Genomic DNA, 16,204 nt, shown 5'->3' with positions numbered 1-16,204 from the left:
GCCTCTAAAGAAAGGGAATGTCAAGAGTCTGCCGGCCGGGAAGCTCTGGGACCGGCCCAGTGCACGCCTCCCGGCTGCGGCTCTAAACCGGGCCGACGGCGTCCGCGCTCACGCGGAAAATTATGCCGGCTCCAGCAGCGCGTAAAATGGATGTGAACCGCACGGAGTGGGATCAGCGCGATCCTCCCTCTCTTGTCTCAACAGGGGTTTCGGCGCGTTGCACAAGGCCGAGCTTGTCTCTTTACGGAGACATCGGGCCCTAATTAGTGCGCACCCCCGCGCGGTCGCCAGGCCTGGGCTCCGCGTCGAACGGGAGATGAGCCTCGGAGGGCGTCTTCGGACCGGCCTGCAGTCTCACCGCCATCGCCGCCGAAACCTGCTTCTAAAGATGCAGCCAGTGCAGCAGCGACAGCAGCCGCCGCGGCTCGCCACCCCACGTTACTTTGATTGACAGCTGAACAAATGTTTCCGCGGTTCGAACGCTCGCACTAGGGAACAGCGGCCAGGGCGAGGCTCCGCCCCGGGCGGGCCGCTGCGCCCCGCCTCCGCCAGCACCAATTCTTTGCAGTTATTGGTCGGAGCTCCACGCCACGCCCTGTCCCCACGTGGGCCTAGCCTGCCCGGCCCCGCCCTCCTGGCTTGCCATTTGTCAGCGGTGAAATGATGGGCAGTAACACAGAACCGCGATTAATGTTCAGCCATCTCCGATTGGTTGATGCGGCGCCCTCGCGCCGCGGGAGGGCGGGGCTCCTGGAGAGCGCCGCGGAGAGCGCGCGGGGCTAGCCGGAGACTGTAGTCAATCTGGAGGCATCCTTGGCCACAGTAGCCGCGCGAGGACTACATCTCCCGGGATGCTCCTTGGGCCCTCCGCGGATGGTCGTGAATATGTATCAGAATGTTAATGATTAGCTGCTGCTAAATTTGGTCAAAGAAGTCACCTACACAGAGCGCGTTGTTAGAGCTGTTCCGAGCGGGCGTTCGGCTGTTGGCTGCCTTCTTCCCCCTCTTACACACTCGTGTATTATTTTGAGGTGGTGTTCGCAGAGTTTGAAAGAGAATTTTAAAAAGCCGCAAGCGTTTCGCTCTTTTATTTTTATAATCCCCTTCAATTTGGGGCTAAAAAAACAGGAAGGAAGAAAAGGAAATGAAATGTGGTAAAAGAAGCTAAAAGGTGCCTTTTAAAAGATCGTTGCTGTGAAGTGAAAAAAAATCTCCAGAGAACCCCCAAGCGCCGCGAGACCTCTTCCGAACCAAAGGAGTTTGCGCTCGCTCTCAGGGAAGAAGCGACCATTCATTCCGAGGAATAGCAGCCAATTAAAAGACAAATAAAAAAAGTTTGGAGTGGGGCGCGAGCAGGCGGGCGGCGCTCGGCGGGCGCGGGGCTCGGCGGGCGCAGGACGGACGGTGCCCGCCGCCCTCAGTGACGCCCGCGGGGAATGCGGAGCCGGCCGCCCGCGCCCAGCCGCCGCGCCTGCCTGCCGCCCGCGTCACGCGAGACCCGCAGGCCCGGGACGCCGCCGCGGGGCCCTCGAAGCGGATGAGCCGCGCGCCTCTGCCTGGCGCAGCCAACTAAAGCGGCGTGGATGATTCGCGACCTGAGCAAGATGTACCCGCAGACGCGCCACCCGGTGAGTGGCGCCGCGCCCGCAGCCCTGTCCGCGGCCGGCCGCTCCGAGGGTGCGGGAGGCGACCGACTTGTAGCCATTTTCTTATTGTTGTCTCTGAAGCCCCGGGAAGCAGCGCGCCGCCGCTCTCCGCCCGCGCGGCTCTCCCGAGGGGGGCGAGCCGGGCGGCGCGAGTCTGCGGGGTGGAGGGCGCCGGCGGCCACAGGCCGGACTCGCTCTGCTAGCTGACGGCCGCTCGACGCCATGGCGCGGCTGCCTCCGACGGGCCACTTTCGATTCCGGGTAGGGAGGGATGGGAGAGCCGGGCCGGGGGCTCGGGGGTTTGGGGGGTGACGGGGGGAGGCGGAAGCCAGGCTGAGAAGCTGAGCCGAGGGAGGCCGCCCGGAGGCACCGGGACCCCAGCAGGCGAGCGAGAGGCGGGAGCGGCGCGACCAACCCCCCCACGTCTCGGACCGCGGGCTGTCCACCCCCCACCTGCGATGTGGGCTAATTAAATATTTTATTGTTGTTCTTTAGGCACCGCATCAGCCTGCTCAACCCTTCAAATTTACAATTTCAGAATCCTGTGATCGGATTAAGGAAGAGTTTCAGTTTTTACAGGCTCAATACCACAGGTAACGATATTGACTTTAGCTGATCCTTCTGTTTGCTTAGCTCTTGTCTTACCCCCTTCCAACACTACCCCCCTCCTCCCCCACCCCCCCACAAAGGTATTACCATTTCCCCCCTGTGGGCAGAAAAGGCAAGTCAGGGCCTCTTTTTCCTTTAGGCAGGTGTAAAGAAATTAAGCATTTTCTTCTCCGGTAAACAGAAAAGGAAGCAGAACAATCGAAACTGGGGAGACTTGGAAAACGCTGAGGCCAAACTTTCGATATTGATTTATTGGGTCAGGAGGCTGGAAGGTTGGGAAGATTCTGGGGCCCTTTGACTTCTTGCTTCTTTATTACTCTGGGCTGCATTTCTTCCTTCTACCATCATGGCATAATTTAAGAGCCAGGGAGTTAAGCAGTGAGCCATTTCATTACTTTTATTAAAAAAAAAACAAATAATAATAATAAAAACAGGACACCCCCCCCCCCCAATGCTTTTGTGTTCAACGCTCTTAGACTTGGAGTGCTTTTGAAACATGTTTGTTTCACCGGGTCCTTAATGATGCAGAATTCTTATTGCAAGAGCCCAAACAAGCTGCTGGACCAGATCAACACCTCCCACCCCCACATGCTATTCAACTTGTCTGTATTTTTTGGAGGGGGAAAAACAATTTGTCAGGAGACCGTGTTGATTCTGATTTTCATTAACCTCATAGAATATTAATGATAGAACCTTCCCTGTGGCATTTTCATGGACCTAACTTTGCTTATATATATATATATATATAATTATTAGCGATGTTTATTTCCTTGTTTTAGTAAGTGAATTTAGTGAAGAATAGTCAATTCTGGGTGAAGTCTCAGAATTCAATTGGGTAGAGGGTTTATTTCTTTAAGACATAAACCCCTCTTTCCCAACCCCCACAGTTTAACCTTATCAAAGAGGCAAGTCCTGGCTGGTTCTTGTCACTCCTTCCTCTCTCCTCCCTTTCACTAGTAAAGTGCTGTTTGATACCATTGATTTGACAATAGGAGGTGATGATTTAGAGGAAACGACGTGGATTTGGAGTTGGAAGGATACGCGTTAAGTTCTACACTGTACTTAGTTGATTTTATGTCTTGAATAGTCTGAAGCTGGAATGTGAGAAGCTCGCCAGCGAGAAGACAGAGATGCAGCGGCATTATGTCATGGTAAGAAAACTGTGTCACAGATTCAAAGTGCTCATTAGCTTGGGAGACTGAAAGCAAGAATACGTTTTAAATCGCTGGAGGCTGCAGGATCCATCACAGTGGCCCTGCCAGTGTTGTTGAGGCTGTGGGTATGTGTCCATTAGCAACCTGTAATTCTAGGTGGTTACAGCTTGGCTTCGACAACCAGCTTTGATTTAAATTTTCAAAAAGTTCAGTTGCGTGGGGTATAATTTTCTGTGCTTTGTTTTTACAGATTTTTACAAAAGTGGAAAAAAGAACTCATTTATTTTTTTTGTTTAGTCAGAAGCAAAATGTTTTTGTTAGTGGTTTTCTTTGTTGTTTTATTGCTTTTGCTCCAGTTGTAACCAGACAGCTTTCCTATACACTCTTAACATTGCATGCACTGTATGCCTTTTAATTAATGATTCGGATAGGAAATGACACCAGACCCCTTCTCAGAAAATTTCCCACTCCTCATGTTAATCTGTTTATATTTTTCTGTGCATGCCTTCAATTTCTATAGTGTTATTTTGGTTCTTAGGAGCGCTGATTTGAGCTGCCAGATTTTCTGTACTGTAGTTACACGCCCATTCAGACAAATCAAATCTATGTTTACAGAAGTATAATGAAGCATTTTTATGATTCAGAAGTATGTTTGGGGTTGAAAGAGCTTGCAGGCTGGTGCATTAATTTCCTACCCAGTTCCTCTGCTTTGCATGTAAGAGTGAGTAGTCCACTCTAAGCAAGAAACCGAACTCTGAGGAAACATCACCTTTTTCCAACAGTTCTTTCAAAACCTCAGCATTTGTATGAGATGCTTCTGCTGTGCTTAGGAATTAGGAGTCACGTGGAACCAAATTTTCATGACTTTTTCAGTTCATTTGCTTATGATGTAGAAAGACAGTTGTACAAGTTAAGAATGCTGCGTTTTAACATTTTTATTAGTTTTGAGAGTTTTTCTCTTGGGTGTGTCTTAACATGGCCTCTAGTGTTTTAAAGAGAGCAGCAGTTGGGCATCCTTTTTATTTATTGACTGGGGTATTTTGGTTAAGGTGAGGTCTTTGTGCTAGTTGCCTTGTTTTCCATGCATTCGGGCAATTTGAGTTTACTGGCGAGATGATTTGAAGGATACAGGTTTAATTGCTTCTCCTTCTTTGACAGTATTATGAAATGTCCTATGGGTTGAACATAGAAATGCACAAGCAGGTAAGTTATTTCTTTATAATCATTTTATGTGACAGTCATACTCATGTACTTTGAAAAGAAAATTGTATATTTTGTGATTTTTTTTTTTTCTTTTGTACATTTGAGATGTCTACCTATATCTTAAAAGACTTGGGGGTGAGTAAGAAGGCAAGTCTTTTGTGTGTGGTTCCTCTTGTTCCATATTATCCTAACTTTTGGAAATTTAAAATTATTAACTCAGAATGCGTATTAAACTTTTCTGCACTTTCAAAAACAGCATGCAGAATGTAGAATGTGTATTGTCTTTTTGTAAAGAGTTACCTTATATATTTCAGGCATCAAAATTCTCTTATGAAAGAACTTTCCTTGGAAAGTATTAATGAATAAAATTGTAAATTGTGTGAAACCTTTCCTGTGAAAGAACAGAGGAGTGAGCTGGGAGGATCAGATGAAATCTGCAGAGCTATAAAAGAAATTGATGTAAAAATCTGTGCACTAGTCCCTGGAGCCTACTTAGTAGATCTTACCAGGAACTCTGGCTTCGACTTCCAAAATTTGTGCAGAGTAAATGAACCTGATAGGAGGATGTGATTAATGTTAAGCCCTGGGTCTTGAGATCTAGCAATTACTTTGGGGTTGGGGGAGAGCGCATTGGTATAGGTATATGTGACTACTATAGCTGCTACAGGGTTTTGTTTTTGTTTTTGTGTTTTTTTTTTTTTTTTTTTGTTTTTTGTTTTTTGTTTTGGCTAGAGACCAAAAAAAATGATTTGGTTTAAGTTCCCTAAATGGAAAAGATAGCCATATGTATGTATGTATGTATGCATGTATGAATGTATATGTACACACACACACACACACACACACACACACACACATGTAAAATGCTATTTAGCAATAATTCCTTTAGGAAGCATTTCTTTGAAGTCATCTCCTCATGAAGGACTTCGGGTCTCATCACCCATTTCAGAACAGATAACATGTATATTTGCCTGCTGAGAAAGAAGCGATGGACAATTTTCTGTTTTCCATGTCTTATTTATTTGTGGTCAGGGTAATGTATGTACCTTCTAAGATTAAGAAGTGTGAGATGACTAGGTCATCAGGCTGTAAGGATTCTTTTAACTTAGTTATTTTCTACATGGTCAGAATGCACCCACATTAGTAGTTCATTAAAAGACATCTCTTGAACAATAAAAGCAACCAGATAGTATTTGAAAAAATAAAGTTGGGAAAATTACAACAGTATTTACATTGGTGACTTTATCTCAAGTTCTGTTTTACTCTGTATGCTATTTGGTTGTGCTGATGTTAGCATATTATATACGGTATATGATAATACATACATGTTGGAGTTTGAATGGCACATACTTACATTTATATTTTAGTATCTTTGCCATTTCTGTTTAGGTTAGTCATACATATACTGCTTAAGCAAAATGTATTCAGCTTAGGAGTGGACTCCCTTTAGCTCTACCTCCCAGGAATATTGTTACCTGATTACAGTCTGGATCTTGTAAATACTTTTGTTTGTTTGTTTGTGTTTATGTACCTTCCCAGAACTAGTTTCTCTAAAGGATGGACGGGGTGAATGCCCCTCCTTTTCCCCTTTGTATCCTTTCCTCCCCTGACCACTTAGTCTCACTTGGCCTCTGGCTTTTCTTGGGCCATCTACACCTGGAAGGGTCACATATCTTTATGTATTCATTTTGGTGTTGGGTAGATGTGAGAGCCTTTAAGTTTACACATTTTATATGACTATGAATTTTGTCATCTTCTTGTTCAACTGGCCTCAGATACCATCCATTTAAAACTGAGTAGAGTACACTTTGCCTGCCCCCTCCTCTTGCTTTTGAATTCAGTCATATCAAGAATCCCCAGGGCAGTTTATCACATTATGAAATACAGACAGCCCTGCAAACCACCTACTTATTATATTTTCTTTCTTTCCCCGCCTTAAGCGCAGAGGCAGATCTGTCTTTATTTGTTTTCCTAGGCAGACAGCCTGACTTTCTCTTAGCTGCTCTTGCAGATGCACTCGCTGGATACCCTTGTAATGGAAAGGAGCAATAATGCAAGGAAGTTGCCCCGAGGCATAATTGTGCCTATTTCTCAAGATCGGTTTAGGCTTATTCACTTATTAGATTTGTGTCTCAAAGGGTTCAAGAGTAAGAGTCCCAGGAGGCCTCAGAAGTACCCTAGTAATTGGTGGCCCCGATATTTGAAACCCCTGTGTATTTTTTCTTTTGTTGTTGTTGTTAATATTCCTGTGTTCCCATTCTTCTTGGCTGCAGCCAGCCACACAGAGTATTTTTTGAGGAATTTTTCACTGGGACAGAAAATGAAGGTTTTGAAGAAGCCATGACTCCGTGACTTAGCAAATGCATAAACAGTGGGAAACAGGGAGGGTCCCCGTTTTCCCCCTCCCCTAGGTGATGCTCATCATCAGTCGCCCTGGGTTGATTCTGATAGAGAACCATAAAATGAAACCTATGGGGAATTTGTCATTCTGAAATGAAAGCTAATGTAATTAGTACCAATTAAAGTACATTTAGTAAATTGGATTTAATCTTAATTAAGCCTGCGTAATGTTGCCAATTTTTAACAATTATGTTTGAGAACATAATTAATTTAAATTTTGGTAACTGAGTAAATAGCATTAGTCTGGTAAAATTAGTGGATTTTTTTTTTTTTTAAAAGGGAAACTCAGTGACATGACATGGAATTGGAGCATAAAATATGAATGTAATTTTTAGTAATCTTTCCTAGGATTGAACAGATGAAGCTGGGGAAAAAACATCCGGAGAAGTTCAAGTGGAATGTTCTAGGGCACAGTGGGAATTAGTACTTTTCCATTGTCTTCAGTTTTATCGTGAATATGGTCATGATAATTAGGACCTGATTAGAAATGGCCTGGAATTCATTCTGATGTCTTCAAAGTAGAGTTTTTAAAAATCAAAGAGCATTGATTCCTTCAGGATTTCCCTGTCTATAGGGCTTTGCTTTAGACAGAACGGTTGGTCCAGGGTTCTTGTTACTTTCTTCTGATCCTTTATATAGTTTGGTTGGGTCAGTGACCCTGGGCAGATAGGGTGTTGTGTGTGCAGTTGATGCCACAGCTAGATGCTGTTGGTTCGAGTCCTTTGCCTGCAACTCTATAATGGAAGAATTCTTCTCGAATGGAGTCAGACTCTGGCTGTTGCCACTCTGAAGTGTGAATATTGGATGTAGATTAGGAGTTATTGATGTGTGAATTCAACCTGTAGAAATGAAATAGGTGAACATTCTATGTTGTAAAAAGTGGGGATGAGAGTAACTTGCAATTTCTTCATTGTGTGTTTTATAATTGGAAGATCTCTTCTAAAATTTACTTGCTTGGTACACGAATTTTAAAAACTGTCAGAAAACCTTTGAAATTTGTTGACACTTAAAATCTAAGCATGCAACTTACACAATTATATGAAAATAGGTGTTTGCCATATGTGCATATTCTTGTGTGTAATTTTTTTGCCCTTAAGTAACAAAAATTTTATTTCATCCCAAGCCATGCAAATTTCATTACAAGATGTGGGCCACAACCATTTGAGTGCTGCTAAAATATTAATTGAATAGAAATGAAAGGCCTTGCCAACTGATAGGATATCATAATCATAGCCTCTTTGGTCAATGGTAAATGATGATAAATGACATTAGGAACCTTTTAGCAAACTGTAATAACTACAAGGGGGGAAGCAGTATGGATTTGCATTATATCTGATACCCTCTAGTACCAAGTGGATTGCCAATACTGCTTGTTTAGCATTTTCTAAGGGCAATAGGATATTGATTTCTGACTTACAAGGAACAGCTCTATTTTCACCATTGAAAAGTATTGCAGGTTGTTAAGAAGAAATTGACTTGAAGAGGCCGACTGCTGCCCATCATGGAGCAAATAAAGCAAACCTGCCGAAGCATGGTGGAGCAGCGAGACGGGCCCTCAGCAATTTGTTGCTATTAATTTACCATGCTCGACAGCAAATCAATCGGCATCTACTTCATCTGCTGGAGAAAATGCTGTCCAGGGCAGATAAAAGGCTCGGCATGGTACAGAGAATAGACTGGCTTGGCCAAAAGGAGGCTGCAGTTAATGTGTAAATAAGTGAAATCAAGGCCACTGTTGCAGAGGAAGCAGTTGTTAATTAGGTTGGTGCTTTTTAGTGAACTATTTTAGAAAGCAGCCTAGGATTTGGAGAATAAGGAGGGATTTAGTGAGGTTGAAGTAATATATGACTGGCTTGACATCCAGCCTTCAGTGCACTTGATTTTAGGGTGCAGTCAATTTATTTGAGGATAGCACTTGCAATGGAAGTTAAATTATTTAAAGTTCTGTGTAGAGCAGATTTCTCTTAAGATAATTTTGTCGAGGGTTATTACTGATATCTTAGATCTTGTATATGTTTATATTGGAAAGAATGCTTGGAGAAGCATGTGTCTGAGTATGTAGATAAAAGTAAAAATTTTAACTAGTGGCTGCTTTTCTGAAACGAGTGTGGTTAAACTTTTGCATATGTGAACAAGGGAAGCGTTATTAAAAGAGGGGTGCTCTATTTGACAATAACAGACAAACCAATGACAAGTTTTGCTACAAGAACTTTCTTTTATATCCATTAAGGAATAATCTACTGTTGGGCGTGGTAGCATACACCTTTAATCCCAGCATCTGGAGGCAGAGGCAGGCCTCTTTAAATTTGAGGGCAACCTGGTCTACAAAATGAACAAAGATGGATTCTTCTGGCTATGGGCTGGGACATTTTAAAGAGGCACAAATAAAATTCTGATGCTTAAATGTAAACTCCAGCGGGAAGAAAGGAAGGAAAGGGGCTCATGTTTGTTTGTGTGTTTTTTTGTTCTCTATTGAGGTTTGAAGCTTGAAGCAGCATTTTATAACGTAAGATTACTGATAATCTGATTGATATTAATGAAATAGAGGTTTATGGTTTTGATTTACCTCGTGGCTTTGGATGTTTTAGACTAGGGACAAGTTTACTCCTGTGTAGTAAATCTAAATGGTGGAAATTTAACTTAAGATTATTTTCCCACACAAACTGTCTGAGGACCCGATATTGTGCCAGTTAATCCCAGGAGGCAGTTTCTTGGGCAAGACCTAGGAGCCTTTTATGCTCTGCAAGAGGATCCAGAAGGTGAAATTTAACCACTAGAGTGTGTATATGTGTTAAGAGGAATATTTTCTGAATTCTTTGTGTGATTTTTTTTTCTTTCTTGTGTAAAAGTTTAAGTTTTGAGGCATCATAGGAAAATATCTATAGAATTGTTTTTTTACCTTCAGTTGAGATTGTTGAGTTGGAATTAAGAGTTTCCGTCCAATAGAAGTGAACATTTATTATATATCTGGCATGTGCTTACCACAGACCTGGGCATGCTGCCAAAAATCTTGAATTCTTATAAAGATCCCAAGAAAAGGATTATGTCCAATCAAAGGATGATTAAACAGGGTCAGATCTGTTCATGGTGATATAGTAATAGGTGGTAGGTTGGAGTGGATTGCCTAGGAGGCTGCCCTGTTAGGAAATGGATTGGCCATAAATTAGAGATTTAGGCCTGAGCTCATTGCTGGAATGGAGAAACCCTTGGCTACTAAGAACAAACTTTGATTTCTGCCTGTGAGCACCTGAACTTTGGACGTCCACCCCAGAACCCCTTGAAGAGTCCAAGGCTGGAACCATTCAGGATAGGCTCCCTGTCCAGGCTGCCTCAGTTGGTGGGAGGTCCTGGATGGCTTTCTCCTGGTCTCCCACTTGTCAGCAAGCAAAGCTACTTGCTGCTGCTTGTAAGGAAATTCTGTCTTCTCTCCAGGCTGCCTGTTTGTTTATTTACGAAGGATTCTTCTGTTTAATTTATCTTTTCCTGTGGCTTCTTAGTCTGTCTGAAGACAAGGGGGCTGTTTGTTAATCATCACCTCAGGGCTTCTGAAGGGGGAAGCTGGGAGGGGAAAATGTGATGTTTTGTGGCCTCTTTGTAGTTCAGAAAGAGGTTCTTAGATGCAGGAAATCACACAACTCAAACTTTTAAATGAAGGCAGATGGTTTGCTTTTCCTGTTGAGAATTTCTTTGTAGCATTCAAAGGCATATTTCCTACTCACTGCTCTGCAGTCTCTGCTTCTATTGTTTATTTTACTTATCATTTTGATTGACAAATTTGTATTTAGGCAGTGTAGCTCTGAGCTCTGTTGGACTAATGAGCTAGACAAGAGTGAACTGCATCTTAGATGCTTTCTTAGATGCATCTTAGATGTCTCAGTGAAGGTTCATGGCTACATTTCTCATTTAATTTTACTTTTTTTCCTTTGCCTTAGATAATAGTTAAAGGGAGTTGGTAGTTATATGTTAAACACCTAGTAGTTCTTTATATTTGCTTTTAATGGGAAACTTTTATTACATTTCATATTTGATAGCCTGGGTTGAGACTTTGGGTTAATAATGATTTGCTAGTTAGAGAGGGAAAAGACGATGTGATTTCTAAAAGGTAGTTTCCTTTACCATTTTCATACCTTCTTTTAAAATGTTCTACAGGCAGGCACCCAATTCTTCATCAGTTTGAGGTCAGTCTATTTTACAGGGTGAATTCCAGACCAGGCATAGCGGGACACTGTCTCAAAATTAAATGAATTAAGTTAAAAAGAGGGGGTGGAGAGATAGTAGAGTTGTTAAGAGTGCTCACTGCTCTTGCAGACCACTGGGGTTCTGTGCCCAGCTCCCATATCAGGAAGCTCATAACTCCCTGTAAGTCCAGTTCCAGGGGCTCTGACCCTATCTTTTGACTTCTGGATATCTGCAGTTCTGCCTCATCCATGTGCACATAACACACTTACAGTGTCATTTGGGTAATGGAGACATGCTAGGTTGTCCGTTTTGCAAAGCGTGAGGCAGCACATTTAAGCGTGGATACTGATTTACACTGATGACAGTTTGTAAGGTTTAGGACTTCTTTAAAAGTCAGTACTCTGAAGACCGTTTATGAAATTGTTAGACTAAGGGGGAAGGCCTTACAAGTCTTAGCCAAAGTGAAAGACAAAGCTGTTTTGACTTTGTCTTAGTAACAGCTGTCAGTGGGAGTTGCTTTCTGCCTGTAAAGAGGGATTTAGCTGGCCTTCATCGCTGCAAATCTATATATCCTCTCTGTTTTCACTGGAATTGACCCACAGCACTGATGCCAGGCTTTTGCTATTTCTATATCACAGAGCCATGACTTACCTTCTTCAGAGAGCTCCAGTGTGTAACCTGCACATCCAGGGGGACAGATGGGCAAAGCATAGATTTTCTTAGCTGGTTTGTCAAAGAAGCAGAATGGTAAAACTCCAGGTTACCCTTTGGGCACTCTGTCCTCTGGGAGATGAGTTGTCTTGTTATCTTTAGGTGATTTTTTTTTCTCATAAATACATATGGATTTGTGTTGTGTAGGGGCTTCTGCATCTTAGAACAAAGGCATAACTTCTCCCCACCCTGTGTAGGGCCTTCCCTCTTAACTACAGCCACCTAGGCAGGTGAGAGGTTGGGAGGCAGACTAGCAGCAATTCTTTGACATTGCTGCTAGTTTCTTTTCAGACAAGATCTCACTGTTGCTTTGACCAGACTTGAATTCTTAATCCCCCTGTCTCAGGCTCCTGAATACTGGGATTACAGGTGTGAGCGTCTACACCTGATTTTATTATTTTCCAACTCTATATTCTACTTTGAAGGTTTGTAGGTTCTTTTGGTTCAAGGTCTTAGAAAGGCCTGGAAATACATCTGGAAAGAATAGTGAGTGCTGTTGGAAATTAAAAACACTAGTACCTTTCTTTGCACAGAGCTTAAGGCATTTTACATGCTTACTTCAGGGATCTTGATGTTCCTGTAAAGCGGGTAGCAAGTTCGGATCTGTGTGTTTATTTAAGTAGCTTCTGTCAGTAATGTGCCCTACAGTTTGCCAAGCAGTGTCATTCCTCTGGCCTCCTTTAACAGATGACACTAAAGCTTAAGGGCTTAAGAGACTAGCCTGGTGTGACAGTCAGGAAGGATCAGCACATGGGTGGGGATACCAGAGTTCACAAAGGGCAGTGCCTAGGCCTGAGTGAGGTCACATAGGAAGTCAGCGGTTGGAGGGGAAATAGTTTAACTTCCCTTCTGGAGTCCCTCACTAGTAGTAGCCTGGCCATTTTAAAATAACAAATGTGCTTTTTTTTTCTGTCCTGTTCTTGGCTTTCTGCAATAGAGAAGTAAGGTGGCCAGGGGTGGCAGCCCAGGAGTGAGAGATCTGATCTGTGTGCTTGAGATGAAGTTCAACTGTTCCCCTTCCCGCCACCCTCAGTGTCCATGCCCTGCCCAGAAGGAGGCTGGGATCAGCAAATTGAAATCTAAAGCTAAGATCCACTTTTAGCAAAGTGGTTAATCAAACTGGCTGCTCCCTCATTCCTGAACCATGCCACACAAACAGGCTGTTCTAGACACACACTTGTTTATTGCCCGTTTCCCCTTCTCATCGACCATGTAAGCTCCACTTTTAGAAGTGCTTTCTGCAGCACACCTGATACGACAGTGTGCTGGTGCCATGGGATACTTGGAGAAGGAGAGAGCACTTGCATTCAGGTTGTAGTTGAGCCTCTGTGATTAGTATTTTTTCCCCAGGGAATATTTGGGTAGCAGAATAGATAAGCAGTACTGAACCTTCAAGGATAGCATTTCTTTTTTTTTTTTTTTTAATATTTTTTATTAGGTATTTTCCTCATTTACATTTCCAATGCTATCCCAAAAGTCCCCCATATCCTCCCCCGCACTCCCCTACCCACCCACTCCCACTTTTTGGCCCTGGCGTTCCCCTGTACTGGGGCATATAAAGTTTGCAAGTCCAAGGATAGCATTTCTTACTAGTGAAGTTTGTAGGAAAATGACATGTGGAAAGAGGAAGTGAAAACAGCTGAACATGGGGTTCAGGAATGAGAGCAGTTACAGTAGAATGTGTGTATTTTGATGTGATCAGTCTGAAAGTTTTCACTGGAATCATTTCTAATGGAATTTAAAATTCACTTTGAACCCTCTTTAGTGCATATTTTTGAAATGTTCAACTATTAATAACTGTACATGCGGCTTGAATGTATGTGAGGAGATATTGGTCTTTACTGTGGGGAGTTAGCTAATTTTCAAATTTTTTTTTTTTTTTTTTTTTTTGGTTTTGGTTTTTCGAGACAGGGTTTCTCTCTGTATAGCTCTGGCTGTCCTGGAACTCACTTTGTAGGCCAGGCTGGCCTCGAACTCAGAAATCCACCTGCCTCTGCCTTCCGAGTGCTGGGATCAAAGGCGTGCGCCACCACGCCCGGCTTCAAATCTTTTTAGAGAGGGCTGGGGAATTTTTGAGATGAGAGTTTAAGTAGTGAGATAGAATAATGTTGAAAGATAATTCTAATAGTAAGCAAGTTTCTACAAATTATTGTGTAGGTGTCTCCTTTCCCTAGGAACCTTATGAAATGACAGAATTATTATTTACTTTCAGCTAACTTTTCAACCTGTGAGAAGGCAGAGATATAGAGAATTTAAATAACTGCAATAGGCCCCAGACGTTTTGTTTTGGTTTTGGGGGTATAACAGGCTTTGCACCTTGGAGACTGGTGCTCTGTTCCTGAACTATACTCCGCACAGAAAGTTCCTTGTAAAAGTTTCTCTTAGTTTTTGAAATTTATAGTTGCCTGTTAGTCCAAGAAATGTGTATCTGTATAGATAATACTTAATATTTTGCAAGACGCTTTGCTTTGTCCATCTCTAATTTAAGCCTCAGTAATATCAGCATTATCCCCATCTGTTTATGAGTAAACTAGAGCCCAGATGAAGCGCCACAGTTAATTAGTAGACGGTTTGGAGTGTTTTGGTTCTCTTAGGATCTGTGTTCAGGCTGAAGTAATGCTCACGCGGGGTTAGTTAAAGCAGCTGTAGTCAACTATGTAGATTAAAATGCTTAAGAACCGATTTAAAGTTGTCAGGTTTTGTATTTTTCCTTTGGCATATACTGCTTGGGTTTCAAAGTTGTATGCCTTACAATGTGATTTGCAATAATTTCTTCCCAGGATAAGTGCAAAGGGGTATACAGGAGTTTATTACCTGTTGAATAACTAACCCTAGGGATTACTTCCTGAAGTCTGTGTAGATGCTGCTGCTCTCTAGCTGAGGTTTATCTCCTGGCACTTGGGGGGTCGGAGGGAAAGGATGTGGCTGACATTGAACTCAAGTCCTTGGATCCTTTGTGCCTCGTCCGTCTCACCAGGAGCCTTTACTTAGGGAAAGTTTAGACTATTGAACTTGGTTAAGACTGAGCTTATGATTTTAAACAAATGACAGTGGTAAATAACATAATAGAGGAATGTTAAATCTTGGCTTTATGATTCAAACACTTAGCAGCGATCAACTTCTTTCATGTGTAGTGTAAAGTCACTGCTATGTTTTGTGTGTTTCTGAGCTCCTAGGGTAAACTTAACTTTATGATGAGCAAAAAGACTTCTGCTAGGCAATCAGAGGTTGGAATATGTTATCCTAATTCTTTTACAAGTCTCTGAGTGGTTTTTAAAATGTAGAGTTGGATGTAGGGGGAGCTAGAAGAATACTTGCTTATCTAATGCGCAAGCCTGGGCTTCAGTTTTTACCACCATAAACAAAAAAGTGAAAGGTAGAATTAGTGGATTATTTTCTATCATTATTTTTTTTAAGTTTTAAAAACTTTTATGTAAATGGATATTTTGCCTGTTTGTATGACTGTACACCATGTGCATGCAGTGCCCGCAGAGGTGACCAGGGTGTCAGATCACTTAGAATCAGAGTTACAGATGGTTTTGAGCCATTATGTGGGTGTTAGAAATTGAGTCTGGGTCCTCAGGAAGAGCAGCCAGTATTCTTAATTACTGAGCCCATATCTCCAGCTCCTTTTAATTTTCTATTGTATGACACCAGTTCTGAAAGTTAAGGTTAAAGATAATGTTATGTAAAAAGAAATACAGTTGTTTTGTTTTTGTTTGCTTGTGCTTTTGGTAGAAACTCTGTCTGAACAATGTTAGGATATTGTAGACAGTTACAATAATTACTTTTACCAGTGATTCATGATCTAGAATCATCTACTATAGTATGGACTGGTTTTTGTTTTTTGTTTTGGTTTTTTTGAGACAGGGTTTCTCTGTATAGCCCTGGCTGTCCTTGAACTCACTCTGTAGACCAGGCTGGCCTCAAACTCAGAAATCCACCTGCCTCTGCCTCCCAAGTGCTGGGATTAAAGGCGTGCGCTATCACACCTGTAGTATGGACTGTTTTGTTTAGCTTTGTTCCATGCTTTTTTTCTATGTCAAGAGTTGACTGTGTATAGCTAGAGAGATTTAGATGTACATAATTGATCATAAGTCCAGGTTGACTGAGAACCTCATGGGTATCAGGATGAAGGAGTTGATTTTGACGTCTTAATTTAATTTCCCCATTTTTAAGGAAGGGATCGAGGTATCCTCACTGTGCTTGAAACCTAGATAATAAAGGATGTGCAGCTGGTAGGCTGAAGGATTAGTACTCAGGTGCAGGAAATCCGCCTTCAGAGCTCAATTCGGAACCACG

At 42.6% G+C, this 16,204-nt stretch overlaps 1 protein-coding gene across 8 annotated transcripts in view; it reads left to right on the top strand.

Annotated features, from left to right (window-relative positions):
* The first annotated feature begins 812 nt into the window (after nt 1-812).
* Tle4 (transducin-like enhancer of split 4) overlaps nt 813-16,204 on the top strand; it is a 150,112-nt gene continuing 134,720 nt past the window's right edge. For 3 of the 8 annotated variants that reach the window (NM_001302950.1, NM_011600.3, NM_001302947.1), the window contains exons 1-4: nt 813-1,628; nt 2,142-2,239; nt 3,343-3,406; nt 4,568-4,612. In NM_001302950.1, coding sequence (NP_001289879.1) covers nt 1,584-1,628; nt 2,142-2,239; nt 3,343-3,406; nt 4,568-4,612 — 252 coding nt within the window. In that variant the 5' untranslated portion in view covers nt 813-1,583. Of the gene's footprint in view, nt 1,629-1,660; nt 1,908-2,141; nt 2,240-3,342; nt 3,407-4,567; nt 4,613-16,204 lie in introns of those variants that run through there. The other 5 variants (XM_030250864.1, XM_030250863.1, XM_006526913.2 and 2 more) reach the window with 4 other exon arrangements.

This window comes from Mus musculus, chromosome 19 (genome assembly GCF_000001635.26).
Source record: "Mus musculus strain C57BL/6J chromosome 19, GRCm38.p6 C57BL/6J".
NCBI lineage: Eukaryota > Metazoa > Chordata > Mammalia > Rodentia > Muridae > Mus > Mus musculus.
Note: the sequence above shows the minus strand (reverse complement) of the source record. Positions and strands in the feature narration are given on the sequence as shown.